The sequence below is a fragment of the Primulina huaijiensis genome, chromosome 9 (assembly GCF_012295235.1).
Source record: "Primulina huaijiensis isolate GDHJ02 chromosome 9, ASM1229523v2, whole genome shotgun sequence".
NCBI classification, from domain to species: domain Eukaryota; kingdom Viridiplantae; phylum Streptophyta; class Magnoliopsida; order Lamiales; family Gesneriaceae; genus Primulina; species Primulina huaijiensis.
This window is the reverse complement of record NC_133314.1, coordinates 7,241,588-7,259,194: the sequence shown is the minus strand read 5'-3', so window position 1 is coordinate 7,259,194 and position 17,607 is coordinate 7,241,588. Positions and strand designations below refer to the sequence as shown.

At 39.3% G+C, this 17,607-nt stretch overlaps 1 protein-coding gene across 1 annotated transcript; it reads left to right on the top strand.

The window, feature by feature from the left end:
* Positions 1-12,571: 12,571 nt before the first annotated feature.
* On the top strand, positions 12,572-13,168 carry LOC140983843 (uncharacterized). Its single transcript, XM_073451000.1, has one exon. The coding sequence runs from the start codon at positions 12,572-12,574 to the stop codon at positions 13,166-13,168; it is 597 nt and encodes a 198-aa protein (XP_073307101.1).
* Positions 13,169-17,607: the final 4,439 nt, after the last annotated feature.

Below are 17,607 nucleotides of genomic sequence, written 5' to 3'. Positions count from 1 at the left end.
ACAAGAGGAAGTACATGTTGAACAACCCCAGGTTTTGTAAATCACAACTTTCCTAATCATGTATATCATTTGAACAAAGCCTTATATGGCCTTAAACAAGCTCCCAGAGCTTAGTACGAAACTCTTTCAAAATTTCTAACTGATCATGATTTTTCTGTTGGATCAGTTGATAAGACCTTGTTCAAATTTGCTAAGAATGATCACATTTTATTAGTTCAAATTTATGTTGATGATATCATATTTGGGTCAACTAACCCCCAATTATGCGAAAAGTTTGCTAAGCTAATGCAGGATAAGTTTGAAATGAGCATGATGGGTGAACTGACATTCTTTCTTGGACTGCAAGTGAAGCAACTGGAGACTGGTATATTCATCAGTGAAACTAAATATACAAAAGAGCTGCTGAAGAAATTTGGCATGGAATCATGTTCAGCTGCAAATACTACCATGAGCTCATCAGTAAAATTGGACACTGATCAAGGGGGAATATCAGTTGAGGCGACATTATATCGAGGTATAATAGGTTCATTGTTGTACCTAACTGCCAGTCGTCCTGATATTGTATTTGCTGTCTGTATGTGTGCTATATTTCAAGCAAATCCTAAGCAATCACATTTCTCAGCTGCTAAAAGAATTTTAAAATATCTTAAGGGTACACAAAATGTTGGGTTATGGTATTATAAAGACTCTACTTTCAATTTAGTTGGATATTTAGATGCAGATTATGTAGGATGTAAGCTTGATCGCAAAAGTAGAAGTGGATCTTGTCAGTTTCTAGGAGACAGACTGATCTCTTGGTTCAGCAAAAAGCAGACATTCATAGCTACCTCAACAACTGAAGAAGAATACCTTGCTGCTGGTAGTTGTTGTGCACAACTGATCTGGATCCAGCAACAACTGAAAGATTATGGAGTAATTACAAATGAATCGCTCATATTTTGTGACAATACGAGCACAATTGCCATCACCTATAATCCAGTTCTTCACTCAAGGACCAAGCATATAGATGTCAGGCACCACTTCATTACAGATCATGCTTTGAAGAAGGACATCAGACTGGAGTATATTTCAATTGAGCAACAAGCAGCTAACATCTTCACCAAACCATTACCCGAGACTAAGTTTTCTTACTTTCGCAATATTCTTGGTTTAATTGACTTGTCTTAAAATTATTATTGATGCTGTTTTACTAATAAAATTATTTGCAGAAAATCAAAACACAACAACAAGTTGGAAATGATACTTTATTAAGAATAAAATCGAATCCATAATACAGAAGATAACTTGGAACCAATTGAATCTTGCCATTCTGTAATCAAATTATTCCACTCATAAATTCGAATTCTTGAAAATGATTCAGTTGTAGAAATCTTATCAATTACATGTCATTCCTTCCATAGCATTGCATGTAACAGAACATTGTCATCAACCATGTCTGTAACATGCCTGACTTCAAAACGATCAATGTATTTTCTTGCTGTTGCTGCTTGAGCACGAGAAGGAGCAGCACCACTCCTACTTATCCTCTGCAAATCATGAATTTTGAACCATGTTGACATCACTTTTGTCAAGACATATTCCTGCATCGTTTTCTTCAACTCTTCTAAATAAGGACTTAATTGTTCAGTAACTTGAATATGCGTACTGCTGCATGCATCAGAATTACTTGAATCCGACATATTGAACTGTTATTATCTCATATTTTATCTCTATCATTTTTTTTATAGACAGATGACATTAAATGTTGAGGAAGCTAAAGAGTCACGAGTCAATCGAAGCGTTTTTCTCATTTACCCAGGCTTCTTATTTATCAGTTGTTCATTATCGACTGATATCAGTTTGTCATTTATTACTTAATGCTTAACTGATTTCAGTTCATAGTCAACTGATATAAGTTAGCCTTTCATCAGTCCATCTGTTTAAAGTTCGCAATTCATATATATAACAACTGATGAAGTTTATAATTTGTAGGAAAGAGAAAAACAAAGTTAAGCTCATATAAATACTTCATTCAATCATAAACGTTTGCACGAATTACATCATCATATTTTTCCTCTACAACAATTATCCACATTTTCAACCAAGCGGGCAAAGGTGCGGTAGATTTCTTGTCAAAGCTCTGAGAAACAGCTATGCGCTTAAGGATTTTCAGCTCGTTTCGAAGCATTAGCTGATAGAGATGACCATATTTAAAGACGTCCACCCATACAGCTATGTTCAAGTGCTCACGCAATTTTTTCATCTCTGCCACCAGTTCAGGAGTGGTAGCCTCCCCAGTATTGTACAGGAACTCAAGCTTCTGTAACTTTTCCCTGTAGTGAAGACTCTTATAGAAGACTTCATCTTCTATAACAGCCTTCCTGGCCTCCAGAGCAAACGGCGAAGCACTCAGATCATTTTATCTTTTGAAATGGCGAATCAAATCCCAGCTCACGTGTTGAACGCTATGGCCATTGATTTTGACTCAGTTTTATCAGTTCAAGAAGCTGATGTTAATAACGTCTTTCTGAAGATTGAATCTGCTGGTCTCCAGGATGTTTTTGGGACAATCTTCGTAGGAGATATACCCCAAGGAAGTAAATGAATTCTATCTCAAGGGGTTTGTCACTACTGATGGAAGTATCTCTGTAACTGTCAATAATCAGCTGTTGATCCTCTCTGAAGAGACCGTTGGAGAAATTTTCTCGTTGCCAACTGATGGGTACGTCAGCTTCTCTGAAGTCAAACCATCTGACATTGAAGAAATGCAATCCTTGCTGTATGCTTATGGGCGGAAAATTAAAGTTTCTGATCCTAAGAAGGAACTGAAGCATGAGGTTCAGTTATTAGCCGACATTGTGGCGAAGGGCATATTGGCTAAGGCAGGCTCTTATGCTGCCCTTACTCTTGAGAAATTCCAAGCGATGACCATCATCATGAGAGAGAAGAAAGCTAACTTGAGGCACATTATCTTCAATATTCTAAGGAATATGCTTCAATCTACCAAACAATCAAGAGGCTTTGCCATTCCAATCAGTTATCTTCTGAAACTAAAGGGATTGATAGCTGACAATGCTTGAAAATCATCAAAGTTCAAGGTCTTCACTGCCAAGAACATCTTGCAGCCAAAAACCAAACAGGAGGTTGGGACGCAAACACCTGCTCCAACACCAGTCAAGAAGGCCAAAACTTTGGCCCAACTGAAGACTGCAAAACGAAAACTGATTATCAGAGAATCAGATTCGAAGAAAACTCATTCTCCTAAGCTTTTCAAGAGACCGAGGACGCAAAGAACTAAACCAATAACAGCGGTGAAATTCATTCCAACTGAGAGTTTGACTCAATTAGCTGCCCAACAGCCTATTCAGGCTATACCTTTGCAGGTTGTTCCACCTGATGATTCAATTACTGAAGAAAAGGCACCCGCTAAAGTAAGATCTCCCTTGACTCATGTAAATCGCCCTACCATTTTGCCTCGGGCCAGATCTAAAGGCGTTATATTGAGGGAACCAGTGGACACCACTCACTCTGGTTTGGATATTCCTCACATTCTCACTACTGAAAAAGGAAAAGGCAAGCTAGTAGAAGAGACAAGGCCATATAATGCCATCCAAACTCACATTGACCTGGTTTGGGAACAGGTCAATGCATTTGCCACATCGAAACTAAAATCTTTGGATAGTTGGAAGAAGTACAGGACTGAGATTTTTGCCCAAGAGCTGAAGCGCAAATCCCAACTGAAAAAGTTTATTAAACTTGAAGAGATTGTGTTGAAAATAGTCAAAGCTGCTACGATTGCCCAGGCAATGGAGAGGAAAAAATATTTCTTTGATCAGATTCGAGTCAAAAAGCTGACTAAAATGGTCGAAGAGCTGAAATCCAACTACAATCCCGTAGGTCCAACTGCCTATTATGATAGAGCTGTGTTCACCCAACTGGACACAGATCTTAGTGGCCTACAAATGGAAATCAGATTTTGGGAACAAGATCAGGAATTGGTTCTCCCTGAAAAATCCTCCCGTTCAAAAGCAAAAGAAGATACACTCTCCTCCCAACAGAAAGAGCCATCTCCACAACCAGTTGCTGAAAAACCTGTTCAGGATGTGCAACAATCATCTGCTGTGGAACATCAGATGTACTCTGAAGCTGAGCTGACTTTTGCCAACATTGATGAAATTATTCAAGCAGTGGCGAAAGAATCTTTTATGAGTGAACCCATTTCTGAAGAAGTTGATCACTCAACTGATCAAATAGCTCAAGAGGTTCCTATCTCAACAGAAGTACAAATTCAGTCTGTTGGTTCTGAAATAGAAGATCAAACAGTGGTGGCTAGCCCATCACCAAATCAACAGATTGCTGAAAATACGGAGGCTGGGTTGATTACTGCTGAAAAACTTCCAACTGATGAGCCAGCTCAAGTCTCAGCTGATTTTCAAGAAGATGCATCAGCTCATGATCAATCAACTGAAGATCCTGCAGTCTCTCCTATATAGCAGGAAAGTATCTTTGCTGATCATCATCAATCTACACCTTCTACAGTCCAAGTGGCAGTAACTGAAACAGATGTTCCAGCACAGACTGTTTCTGACACGATGATATCTGATAAGACCATGGTGGTCTTTGATCAAGTCTCAACGCAACCAGGAACGTCTTGTCAGTCTCCGCCTCATTTTTCTACAGATCTTGATAAAGTTCTTGAAGATATTAAGGAAATTCAGCAGAATATGAATGAAATGATCAATCATGTATACAAGATCCAGCATACTCAATTAGAGCATTATCTGAAAATGGAACATTCTGAAAAATTCAACTATCAGAAACTGACGACAATTCAAGATGCTTTAATATCTCTCTCTCGAACAGTGGATGATATTCAGAAGAACAGAGGTTTGGTTAAGAGTCTCTCAGTGACTCAAGACTCTATCAGCAAAAGCGTTGATGCTATGGAGACGCTCGTATCAAGAAAGATAGATGTACTTCAAATCGCTCTAACCTCTGCTGTTGAAAACGTATCCAACTCTGTCAATTTTCTATCAACAGAAGTTCGAAAATTATCCTTGAAGATGGAGTTGTTTGACAAAAAAGGGGAAGAAATGAAAGAGATTATAGAACAACAGAAGAAATCTTCTCGTTAAAGAAAAATCTCTAAAAGTCTATCTTGTATTTGTGTGGATTATTATTCAGCTTTCAAATGATCAAGATCAATCTCTTATTTTATCTACAATGTTTTCAGATGATCAGTTACTATTTACTTAGTTTTGTCAAACACCATAAAGGGGGAAATTGTTGAAAACGAAATTCCGGCGTTTGACAAAATATGAATCAAACTCTAAATTCTGGAGTTTGACAAACTGATCAACCAACTGATACGCGCAATTATATTCAGCAACTTGAATTGACAACTGAAATCAGCAGATCCAATAAAGAAAACTGATCAGTTGGAAACCGCTCAGTTGATATATTCAGCCGTATGCTTCCTTTAACTAAACATGTCTCGGGAAAGAACATTCAACCGACAAAGAGACATAGCAGATTGCAACTGAATACGAAACGCCGCAATTCAATCAATACAGCTTAGAACAACGCATTTCGGCTAAAGCAATTAAGACGTCGCATTATAATAAATGAAGCAAACAATGCCTTAGGAATGATGAAGTGGCAATCAACGGATACAAAGATTCAAACATATCTAAAGTTACCGTTGGAAGGGAAGCTTATAAATATGATAGAAGAACAGCTGAAAAAAAAGAAAGAGAATATAAAGATCACTCTATTCAAAGCTTGCTGTTACTTTGTCAAAATCTTAGCTCACCCTTACTTCATTTATTCGTAGCAGTCAAGGCTACAATTTGAGCTCACTAGCACTTTGTAATAATCGTTAAATTCGATAGTTCTAAGATCAGTTACGCACTGAGAACATTTTGTAATACTAAGAGTTTCAGTTTTTGGCAGTGATAAGTCCAAACTGAAGTGAGTCAGTACAAATCTTGTATTAGATCAAAGTCTTTTAGTGGAAATCCTATCCTTGAGATAAAAGGGGTGACGTAGGAGTAATTGAAATTTCCGAACATCCAAAAACAATCCTTGTGTATTTTATTTCAGTTTTGTATTCTATCTTTCAATCAGTTAATTTCCGCAACTACTTCAGTTGAACTGATTGTCATTGACCAGCAAGATTCAGAGAATCAGTTTCTCACCAAACTGAACTCAAAACTCGAAAAGATCAGTTTTAATTGAGAGTGTTTATTCAACCCCCCCTTCTAAACACTCTTGTTACATTAATCGATCCTATCAATATCCAATCATGTCATATCATATCATATACGTATTCATTTTATTTTATTGAATTCAGATCATTAGTTGTGACTTTCGTATCAGCTCTAGGTTGATGAATCCATCTATGTATAATCGTGGTACCCGACGATGGGTACATCAGCTACACTCTCACTCGTCAACTGAGACTTGGCCTTACATGTTAATGTTCGTGTTCATGTTCGTATTAATCACAACCATTTCACTTCCTTTAAAAACATGTAATCGTGTTCATCACTTGTAAAATTCATGCATATACATACATTTTCTTAAAACCAAGCAAGCAACTTATTTTTCAGCATTATCATAAAAATTTCATATTCATATACAACAAACATTTTAAGCATGCATTTTTAATGTCAGGGCACTGCTAGGACTGATAATTCGATTCAGGTGAAAAATGACAATTTTTGCCCCTGAAATCTTGATTTGACCATTTTACCCCTGAACTTTAAAACTTCGACCCGAATCCATCCGAACTTGTCAAAACACCTTAAAACATACTCACAATAAATTATTAGACGTAAACTCGAGCCTATGAACGAAATCAAAACGATAGACAAGCGCTTAGGCCAACTCACACATGAAACAAAGCCCATAGAAGGCGCCCAGCCAGCGCTGTGGCGCTACAAGTGCCGAACTCTAAGAGCTGAAATGCTAACAAACAAAAACCCAAGTTACAACCTCGAAACAAAACTCTACCCTACGCCTAGACCACGAGTGACTCCTCCTGAACTGTCCTAACACTACAAGAAAAAAGGCCTACGACAACGGTTTTTCCCCGTTGTTGTAGGCCTTTTAAAACCGTTGTTAGAAGCCCTGTGGTTAAAGGGTGTGCTCAAAGACAACGGTGAAAAACCGTTGTCGTAGACGTCTAAAGATGACGGTGAAAAACCGTTGTCGTAGGTAAACAAAACAGTTGTTAAAGGTCATGTGGTTAAAGAATTCGCTAAAAGACAACGGTTCTAGAGTGTTGTTGTAGTTACAATTTGCGACGGTTTTTGAATAACCGTCGCAAATAAATTTGCGACGGAAATCATCGTTACCCGTCGCTAAATTTAGCGAATTTAGCGACGGTCGTAATTTAAATAGTCGCTAAAGAGCGACGGTTTTATACACCGTCGCTAAATTTAGCGATGGTATTAATTCAATTTCGTCGCTAATATTAGCGAAGGTGTTTTATGCTTTCCGTCGCTATTTTTGTCAGTAAAATAAAAAAAAATTTCAGTCGAAAATATTATATTCTTGATTTTAAAAATTTATTAAACTTAAAAAAAACGAAATTAAAATTGTGTAAGGGAAAAAAATTTTAAGTGTTGTGAAGTGGTAAAAATTTATTAATCTTTAAAGAGAAAAACGAAATTAAAATTGTGTAAGTGAGAAAAATTTTAAGTGTTGTGAAGTGGTAGGGTAGAAAATGGACTGAGGGTTGGGATATTTATAGAAAGTTGGCGACGGTTTTGATTAAACCGTCGTAATTAGCGACAGTTATTTTTTCAACTGTCGCCGATTTAAAATTAGCGACGCTTTTATAAGAACTGTCGCTTTATTTAGCGACGGTTAAATAAAAACCGTCGCTAAATATAGATCGGCGACGGTTTAATAAAACCGCCGCTAAATGTAGCGATGGTTATACAAAAACCGTCGCTAAATTTAGCGACTGTTTTGGAAAACCGTCGCTATATCTACATCGGCGACAGTTTTACATAAACCGTCGCAATATTTAAATTAGCGCCGGTATAGTATAACCGGCGCTAAATTTAGCGACAGATTTTACTTAGGCCATCCCGAAATCTAATATTGACAACAAAATTTGTAGAAAAACCAGTTGAAAGACAACAGTTTTTTACAAACCGTAGTCGTATCTTGAAGAAAAACGCTTATCCGACAACAGTTTAAAAACCGTTGTCGTAGATATATCAAAGACAACGGTTTTAAAGAAACTGTTGTCTTTGATGTGTTGTTAAATAGGATTTTTGTTGTAGTGTAACCGTGGCTTACAAGCCCGTCACGCCGTCGTGGACGCTACCCTCGGAACAATCCAAACCGAGTCTCCCCTACATTCAAGTTCTGTCGATATATCCCTAACCCATAACCAGCAGTTTTCGAGCCATTTTGGGCCACGTCTCAGACCTACCAGGGTCTGATCTAAGGCCTAGAACTGGCCTTGCACTGTTACTCCTCACCAACACCAAGATCAAACCAAACCAAGCCACAAACAAGCCATAACTTGCAAACCCGATCGGCCACTAACTAGGGCTCATTCCAGATCTATTTCTCACACCTAAGCACCTTCATCTCGACTTGTTTGAGCCTTCTACCCATCGGTCCTGACAGCCCCTTAAAATATGAGTCATAAAAACGTGAGAATCAAAGCATGAAAATCGGTTTTCTTCATGTACATGTATTCGAAACTCACATAAAACATTAGATCCACCATATATGATGCATAATCAATTAAAAACATGTATTATGATGTGAAAGATGAGAAAATGAAGGTATTGAGCATGCCCTTGCATCTAAACGCTCGAAAAATCTCAAGAACGATATGTAGAACGAACACCGGAGGGACAAGACATTTTTATTTTCATTTTTACCTTGAAAAATTGATGCAAAAGTGCTGTGAGTTGTGGCCGAGCGAGGGGAAGAGGATGCTAGGGTTAGGCGTGAAAAATGAAGGAGAATTAAAAGAATATTGGGCCTAGGTTTTGAAATATTAAGGTGCAATAATCTTGGCCCAAATTTATACTAAAACAGGTCCATTAGGCCCAATAACAGGCACATAAAATATTTCGTTAAAGTATGTTTTCAAAAATATTACGCGAGCCCTCAAAAAATCTTCCATTCTGCTAAAAATCGACTATTGGTTTAAAATATAGTTCGACGAGAAAAATATATCATAAAATCCTATTTTTCGAAAATAACATATTAAATACATCATATATTAAATAATTAAAAATAATTTTTTAACTAAACATTTTTCCTCAAAATGTCCCATGTCTCCGTTTCTCATTCGAGCATGAAATACTGCAAAAAGCCCAAATATATGCAATATAGTAATTCAATAAATAAAAACATATAATCATGTATTTGTGCATTTACAATAATAATTTAGACATTTTGATAATACCCTAGATTTGCATGCAGTCAGGTTACGTTGTTCGAATTTCTAGACCTTACAATATCAATTTCAAGCTCGAGCGACATTTATCCTTGTCTTAGGCAGCTGAATCGGCTAGAAACATATTTAGAATATACAATACGTGTAAGGTCTAGGAAATTCGAATTACGTAACCTGATTGCATTCAATCTAGGGTTTTTACTAAAATATGTGTTTAATTATTCTAAAACTTTAAAGGCATGATTATGTATGTCACTTCATGTTTTATTTAAAGTTTCATGCATTAGGGCTTTAAGTTGCATTTCGCGCTCGAACGAGGAACGAAGACCCAGGATAATCAGGAAAATGTTTTGTTATTAAATAATTATTTTTAATTATTTAATATGTGGTATAATTAAGTGTGATTTTTTAAAATGGGCATTGGTTGGGTATTTTTACTCGCCTGGTCATATTTTAAACCGGTACGCAAATTTTATCGAGTCGGAGGACTTTTTGAGGGTTCAGGCAATATTTTCAAAAACATACCTAAACAAAATATTTTTCGGGGGTGTTTTTGGACTTGACGGGTTTATTTTATTGTATAATGGGCCTAAAATCATTGTAATCCCCTTGATTTTAATTAAGGGCCCATTTACACCTATAAGTATAATTTAAACCTCATTTGTCAAACCCTAAACCTAACCCCAACCCCATGGCTGCCCCTCCCCTTCAACAGCAGCAGAAGTTTCGAAATAATCCAGTAGACACCTTCGAGTTCTTTAAGGTTTTTCAAGAAAAACCCTTTCCCGTCTCTCCGGTGCTCATCTTACGCGTAGATATCAAAGTTTTCGAGCGTTTAAACGCAAAGGTACGCCTGAAAACCCTTTATTCTCATCATTCACATCATACTATGAAAACTTGTTAGATTATACATGACATATTATCGTTCTTATGATGGTGCATTATTTTACTCGATTTTGTCAAGAATATCTTTGAAAAAAATATGTTTTTACCACACGTTTTGTTGTTGATGAAGGGGCTGCCGGGTTTATGATTAGGGGATGATCTACATAAGGTTTAGGGAGGGTTTAGATGAAAAGATCAGAACTGGAGTGAGTCATTGTGGGTGGCCGATCGGGACTTCATGTGTAGGCTTGGTTTTGGTTCAAACAGGCTTAGGGCTTGATGCGGCTGTGTACAGGTTGGACCAGGCTATGGTTCAGGCCTTAGTGGGTCTGATTTGGGGTGCTAGACGATCGATGTGTGGCTGAAAGCAGTCTTTGGGCAGACCGTGAGCCTAGGAGGGAAGTGTAGTCATGTTTTGTCTTGTTAGAGTGAACCATGCACGTCCGTGTGCATGTGTCTAGGTGCCACAGCTAGGTAAGTCAAGAAGGGTGCAATGGTGGGCTAGGAAGGTCTGGTGAGGGTCTAGTCTAAGGTAGTTCGGCGTAGGGTCGAGTTATTGGCTTGGAAATGTAGTTAGGGTTTTGCTCGATTTGTGCAGGAAATTTCCAGCAGATTTTTAGCAAAATTCGGTAGTCCTAAACGGTCTGAATTAGGTTGTTAAAGGGCTGGCCATGTGTGGTGAATTCATGGTTTAAGTTTGGAAAAAATTTGGTTGAGTTTTAGGTTGATTCGGGTGAAAACCGGGACCCCGGTTCAAGTTTTAAAACGAATCGTATAAGTTATAGAACATGCTCGAGGTTATGCCTATGAAACATTTATAAATATGTTTTGAGATGCTCTTACGAGTTTGGTTGGTTTCGGGTCGAAATTTAGAGGTACAGGGGTAAAATTGTCAATTGGGGTTTCAAGGGGCAAAATGGTCATTTTGAATTCTGCACCCGGGTCGAGTTAGCAGTCCTGGCAGCTCCCTGATCAAAAATATTTCACGTTTTTAATTTATATGCTATCATGATCATGAATTTTTATGTTAATATGAAAAATACGTTGCATGGTTGATTTTAAGGAAAATTTACGTATATGCATGATTTTTATAAGTGATGAAGATGATGACATGTTTTGAAGGATGAGAGTTGGTTATGACTAATACAAATATGAATACAATGACATGTAAGGCCAAGCCTTAGTAGATGAGTAATATTGTCGCTGATGTCCCTGCCGCCGGGTACCACGGTTATACGTAGATGGATCCATCGAATAGAGCTGGTACGATAGAGCTGATACAAAGTCACAACTAATGAACGAAATTCAAGTAAACAAAATGAATACATATATGATGTTTTGTTCAGACATGTTTTGACACGTTATGCCTTATTACGTTTACATTTACGCTTTTAAGATCATGAAATGTATGTTGATTACAGTACTTTCACTGTTACATGTTATGTATATGTACTCGTTATAACATTTATAGTGTGATGAATTTTTAGACTCACTAGGTGTGAAAGAAGCAGGTGAGCATATCGATGAGGAGACTGGAGGCGCCGAAAACTGCGTAGGCGTGGCTGGATGGGCGCACGCTAACCCAATTACCTTATTTTTCTGCACATCATGTTCATGAGTTAGGAGAGATCATGCATCTTTTCATACTCTGTTTATTTTATATGTTGTTGGATTGACATGATTTTTTGTATATTTTTAACTACATTTTTTTTAACAATATTGGAATACTTTTATTTTAAAATGTGTAAATTTTAGTTGTTATCGCATGCATGCATAAAATGTTTATTTCGAAATTTAGCTATAAAAGAAATAAAAATAAGTAGACGTTTCAGTTGGTATCAAAGCAAGGGCACTGTATAGAGTTGAACCACCGCCTGCTTTTGCAGATCAGTCTTCAAGCCTCAAGTCTGTAAGTTTAAATTTTTTAAATATTTTAATGCTATCACCTGCATGTTTATATGATATATGTTTTTCAGCGATTTACAGTACATGTTTAGATGTTTTTACGGTTTCAGGATTATATGTTTTAAAAACTAGATTAAATTGCATTATGGGTTACGTTTAGAATTTGGACTATATTCAGATATCATGCCTCCTAGACACCCCCAGCACCGACAGGCAGGATGATACTACTGGAGGTGATAGAGGCCTTCCACCACCACCACAGCTGGGAGATGACACTACTAGAGGTGATAGAGGCCTTCCACCACCAGCACCAACAGGCAAGATGATACTACTGGAGGTGATAAAGTCCTTGAGGGTATTGCCAGACTGATGGAGCAAGCACAACAGGCTCCAAGGCCCCAGACAGACGTCTATGAGCAGTTCCGACGGCTCAACCCGAAAGAGTTCGGGGGTACTACTGATCCGATTTTAGCAAAGGGTCGGATCCGGTATCCAGAGCTGCACTTTCAGTATCTAGACATGAGGGGTAGATGCGCCGCATATGTGTTGAGAGACGATGCATCCCTTTTGTGGAAGGGAGTAGCCCACGGGTTGAACTTGGCTACTCTCACGTGGAATCAATTCAAGGAAGTGTTCTATGGAAAATACTTTCCAGCGGAGTTCAGGGGTTGCCTGACGAGAAAGTTTATGAGTCTTCGACAGAGGGACTTGTCTGTGGCGGAGTTCATCAGGAAGTTTGACAGGGGTTGTCATTTTGTGCCCCTTATCGCGAGGGATGCTGCCCAGAAGATGAGGCACTTAATTGATGGCCTAAGACCCACGTTGCGACAGGATGTGAGGCTGATGAGATCGGCGAGTTATCATAAGGCCACCGCTTGTGCTTTTCAGGCGGAGCAGGCCCTCCGTGATATCGACCCCGAGATGCAGCGGAAGAGGAATCAGGCCCAGTATAGTTCACAACCATAGAAGAGGCAGTTCACGAGTCCACCAAGACATCAGGGGCAACAGAAACCCCAGGGACAATTTCTGAGGCCCGAGCAGCAGAGGCCACCACAAGCACCAAGGGCTCCTAAGTTGGCTGAGAGGCATCCATGCAAGCAGTGCAACCGGTTCCACTTCGACACGTGTATGTGGGGAACCTTCAAATGTTTCATAAGCCTGTAAGAGGGCCACAAGGTAGCTGATTGCCCTAAGAACAAGGGCCCCACCACTGGCAGAGATTATGTGATGCACGCAGAGGAGGCGGAGCCAGACTCAACACTGATCACCAATAACCTTAATGTTTATAAACTTTTATTACCGCCTCGATTGCATGGATTATTGTGTTGGTTGAGGGAATTATTTTTGGGAATGAGAACCTAGAATAAATTAAGTTTCATGTTCTAATAGGTGGACTTAACGGTGTAATTAAGGTAATTATGAGCTTTTAGGACCATAAATGTAATAACCAAAATATCAGGGACCTTACTGCAAATATAAAAATTTAGTGGTTGTTTTGCATATTTCGAGAATTCTAAGGTTTAATTTGACTAATTTTAAACTCTCACGAGGACTAAGATGCAATTTTAGAAAATTGAAGGGCCAAATTGTTAAGAATTCGATACTTTAGGGCGTAAATTGCAATTTTTAAAAAATTTGGTTTAAAATTCGTTATTTGGATGGGACACTAAAATTAATTAGTGATTGTTTGACGATTTTGGGTTAGTTACTGATAGAAAAATTTCTTAAGTTTCAACACGATCAGATTTGATGGTATGTTTTGTCGCATGAATGATATATATTTCAGGTGTAGCCACGTATGCATTGCTAGATTCTGGAGCTGAACATTCATTTATATCCAAGTCATTTGTTAACCGACTAGGAATCATATCAGAGGTTATGGATTTGAGATTCAGAGTTTCGATTCCGACCGGAGATCAGATGTTTACGTCTCAGTTAGTGAAGAGATTGGAGGTTCGGTTGCCGAAAAATAAGGTGCAGGATGATTTAATTGTGCTACCGTTGCCAGATTCCGATATTTTTTTTGGGTATGGACTGGCTTTCTTCGAACGGAGTCGCTATAGATTTTTGACGGAGGTCAGTATCTGTCCGACCGCCCAGCGGGAAGCCATTTATTTTTGAGGTTGCCACATATAGCAGATGCCGCACATCATTTCTTGCATCTGTGTGAGGAAGCTCATGAGGAGAGGCTGCCAGAGATTTTTGGCGAGTATTGTGACTGTGACCGAGCCAGTCAGTCAGAGGTTAGAGGACGTCAAGGTGGTCAAGAATTTCCTTAGCATTTTCTCGGGCGATGTTTTAGACGTTCCACCAGACAGGGAGGTTGATTCATCTATCGAACTGATGCCAGGTACAATACCGATCTCCAAGGCACCCTATCTTCTAGCACCTACAGAGATGAAAGAGTTGAAGGATTATATACGGGATTTGCTTGATAATGGTTTTATTCGCTCGAGCTTTTCTCCATGGGGCGCACCAGTATTGTTTGTTAAGAACAAGGACAACAGCATGCGCCTTTGCATCGACTTCAGGGAGATGAATCGGGTCACGGTTAAGAATAAGTATCCATTGCCCAGGATCGAGGATCTATTTGACCAGCTTCAAGGGGAATCAGTATTCTCGAAAATAGATCTCCGCAGGATACCACCAGCTGAGGGTAAGAGAGTTTGACGTGCATAAGACGACTTTCAGAATGTGTTATGGGCACTATGAGTTTATGGTGATGCTCTTCGGACTGACGAACGCTCCAAAGATCTTCATGGATCTCATGAATCGCATGTTTCAACCGTATTTGGATCGGTTCGTCATAGTTTTCATAGATGACATATTGATTTATTCGAATATCAGAGAGGAGCACAGTCAAATTGTCTAGTGTCTAAGAGTGTGACAGAGATCCGCAGTTTCTTGGGTTGGCTGGATACTACCAGAAGTTCATTCAGGGCTTCTCTTCTATTGCGGTGCCTATGACCGTCTTGACAAAGAAGAATGCCAAATTCAGCTGGGGATCAGTGTGCCAGGAGAGTTTTGATAGGCTGAAGCAGATATTGACTACAGCGCTAGTTCTAGCTATGTCATCAGGGCAAGGAGAGTTGTACTTTATACATATGCATCAAAGCTCGATTTGGGCGCGGTTTTGATGCAGCATTACAGAATTATAGCCTACGCATCCAGACAGTTGAAGGTCCACGAGAAGAATTATCCGACTCATGACCTCAATCTAGCGGCAGTGGTATTCGCCCTGAAGATATGGAGGCACTATCTGTATAGAGAGAAGTGCAATATTTTCACTGATAACAAGAGTCTGAATTAATTTTTCACACAGAAAGAGCTGAACATGAGACAGCGGAGGTGGCTAGAGCTAGTGAAGGATTACGACTATGACATTGGCTACCATCCAGGTAGGCTAATGTGGTCGCAGGTTCCTTGAGCAGGAAGAATACATTGATTGCTCAGTTGTTTGTACAAAGACCATTGCAGGCAGGGATTCAGAGGTTTGAGCTTGCGGTTTATGCCGGGGGCGATGCCCCTAGTCTTTTTATCGTGACAGTGCATTCGACACTGAGGGACAGGATCCGAGCAGGGCAGGTTTCTGACGAGCAGTTACAGAAGTGGAGACAAAGGGATGAGCCTAAGGGCCTGAGGTTGTATACAGTTGAGGAAGGCATAGTCAGATATCGTGATTGACGATGAGTTCCTAGCACTGATTCCCTGTGAGCAAATATCATGAGTGAGGCACACAGCACCCCGTACTCAATCCACCCATGGAATACGAAGATGTATAAGGATCTACAAACTCTTTATTGTTGGCCGGGCATGAAGCGAGATATTCTGCGTTTCGTCTCCGAGTGTTTGACGTGTCAGCAGGTCAAGGCAAAGCATCAGAGACATGCAGGGAAGCTAAGACCACTCTTTATTCCCGAGTGAAAATAGGAGAACATTACCATGAAATTTGTGACATGACTACCGAGGACAGCTGGAGGATAAAATGCTATTTGGGTGATAGTTGATCAGCTCACTAAATCAATACACTTTCTATCGATCAGGAAGACTTTCACCATGACTCAATACACAGAGCTGTATATCAGAGAAATAGTCAGACTGCATGGGATTCCAGTGTCCATCATGTCATATAGGGATCCGAGGTTCATGTCTGAATTCTGAAAGAGTCTGCATCAGGTATTGGGTATTAAGCTGCTATTCAATACTGTCTTCCATCCTCAGACCGACGGACAGTCAGAGAGGGTGATTCAGATTTTGGAAGACCTACTCAGAGCTTTCATGATCGACCTCCAGGACAGCTGGGTGTCGAAGTTACCTCTCATGGAGTTCACGTACAATAACAGCTATCAGGAATTTATCGTTATGGCTCCATATGAGGCATTGTGCAGGAGAAAGTGTAGGTCACCAATTTATTGGGACGAGGTGGGAAAGAGGGCATAGTTGGAACAAGATATTGTCAGTCAGACTACAGAGTTAGTGGTCAAGATCTGAGGCAGGATGAAGACTGCTGAGAGCCGACAGAAGAGTTATGCAGATCTTAGGATTTTGGTTGGCTTTGGGTCAAAATTTAGGGGCCCAAGGGTAAGATGGTCAATTAGGGTTTCAAGGGGCAAAATGTGTTAGAGTAGATGCCCTGCAAGTCAACTGTTGAATAGGGATTTTATTGACTCAGTTGTAAAGAACAATCTTTATTTTAATATAATTCATTATTTCATGGTTTGTTGTTTCTTTATCGGTATACCCATGTCATCAAACATAGATAAAGACCTTGATTATACTTTAATGCAAATGAATCGTAATTCGATGTTGAAACTCATTTGTAAACACTGTATGATCTAAATTCGTTCCTAGTCGATTCAGCCGCTTAAAACATGGATAAAGGTCGCTTGAGTTCGAGACTAGCATCTGTGATGTTGTGTACTGCGTTTCTTGGTATGGGCATAGAGATGTCCAAACATACAGATGGGTAGTCATATGATGATTATACCGAACAACCCTCCCTCGGACTTTCCAAGTGGTTATCATTCATTGAGAGAATAAGTCCGTGGTTATGATTGTACACCATTAGTCCTTATGACCCGGGACAACACTGAGGCTCTAGATGCTAGGGCTGTGCTTTGACTCGTTTACCGACTCCAGGAGAGTCATCAGATGGTGAGGTTGGGTATAGTTGCGACACATATAGGAGCCAGTGCATTGTAGTCGGGGATTCACCGCTCACCTACGGGTGTGGATATCCTATGTGCTCTAATGTAATAATAGTGCATGGAATCTCTGGCCAGAGTATGAGATTTACGTTGAAGAAGGAGTTCTCCAATAGTACACGCGATGCCACTATTATAGTTATCAAATAGTTATCGAATTAATATGCAACCCTCGATGAACCAATGGTTGCAGATTCGATC

Bases quoted from the DNA above. Each gene is read 5' to 3' on its own strand.
- LOC140983843 (XM_073451000.1), top strand. From the start codon at position 12,572: ATGGAGCAAGCACAACAGGCTCCAAGGCCCCAGACAGACGTCTATGAG.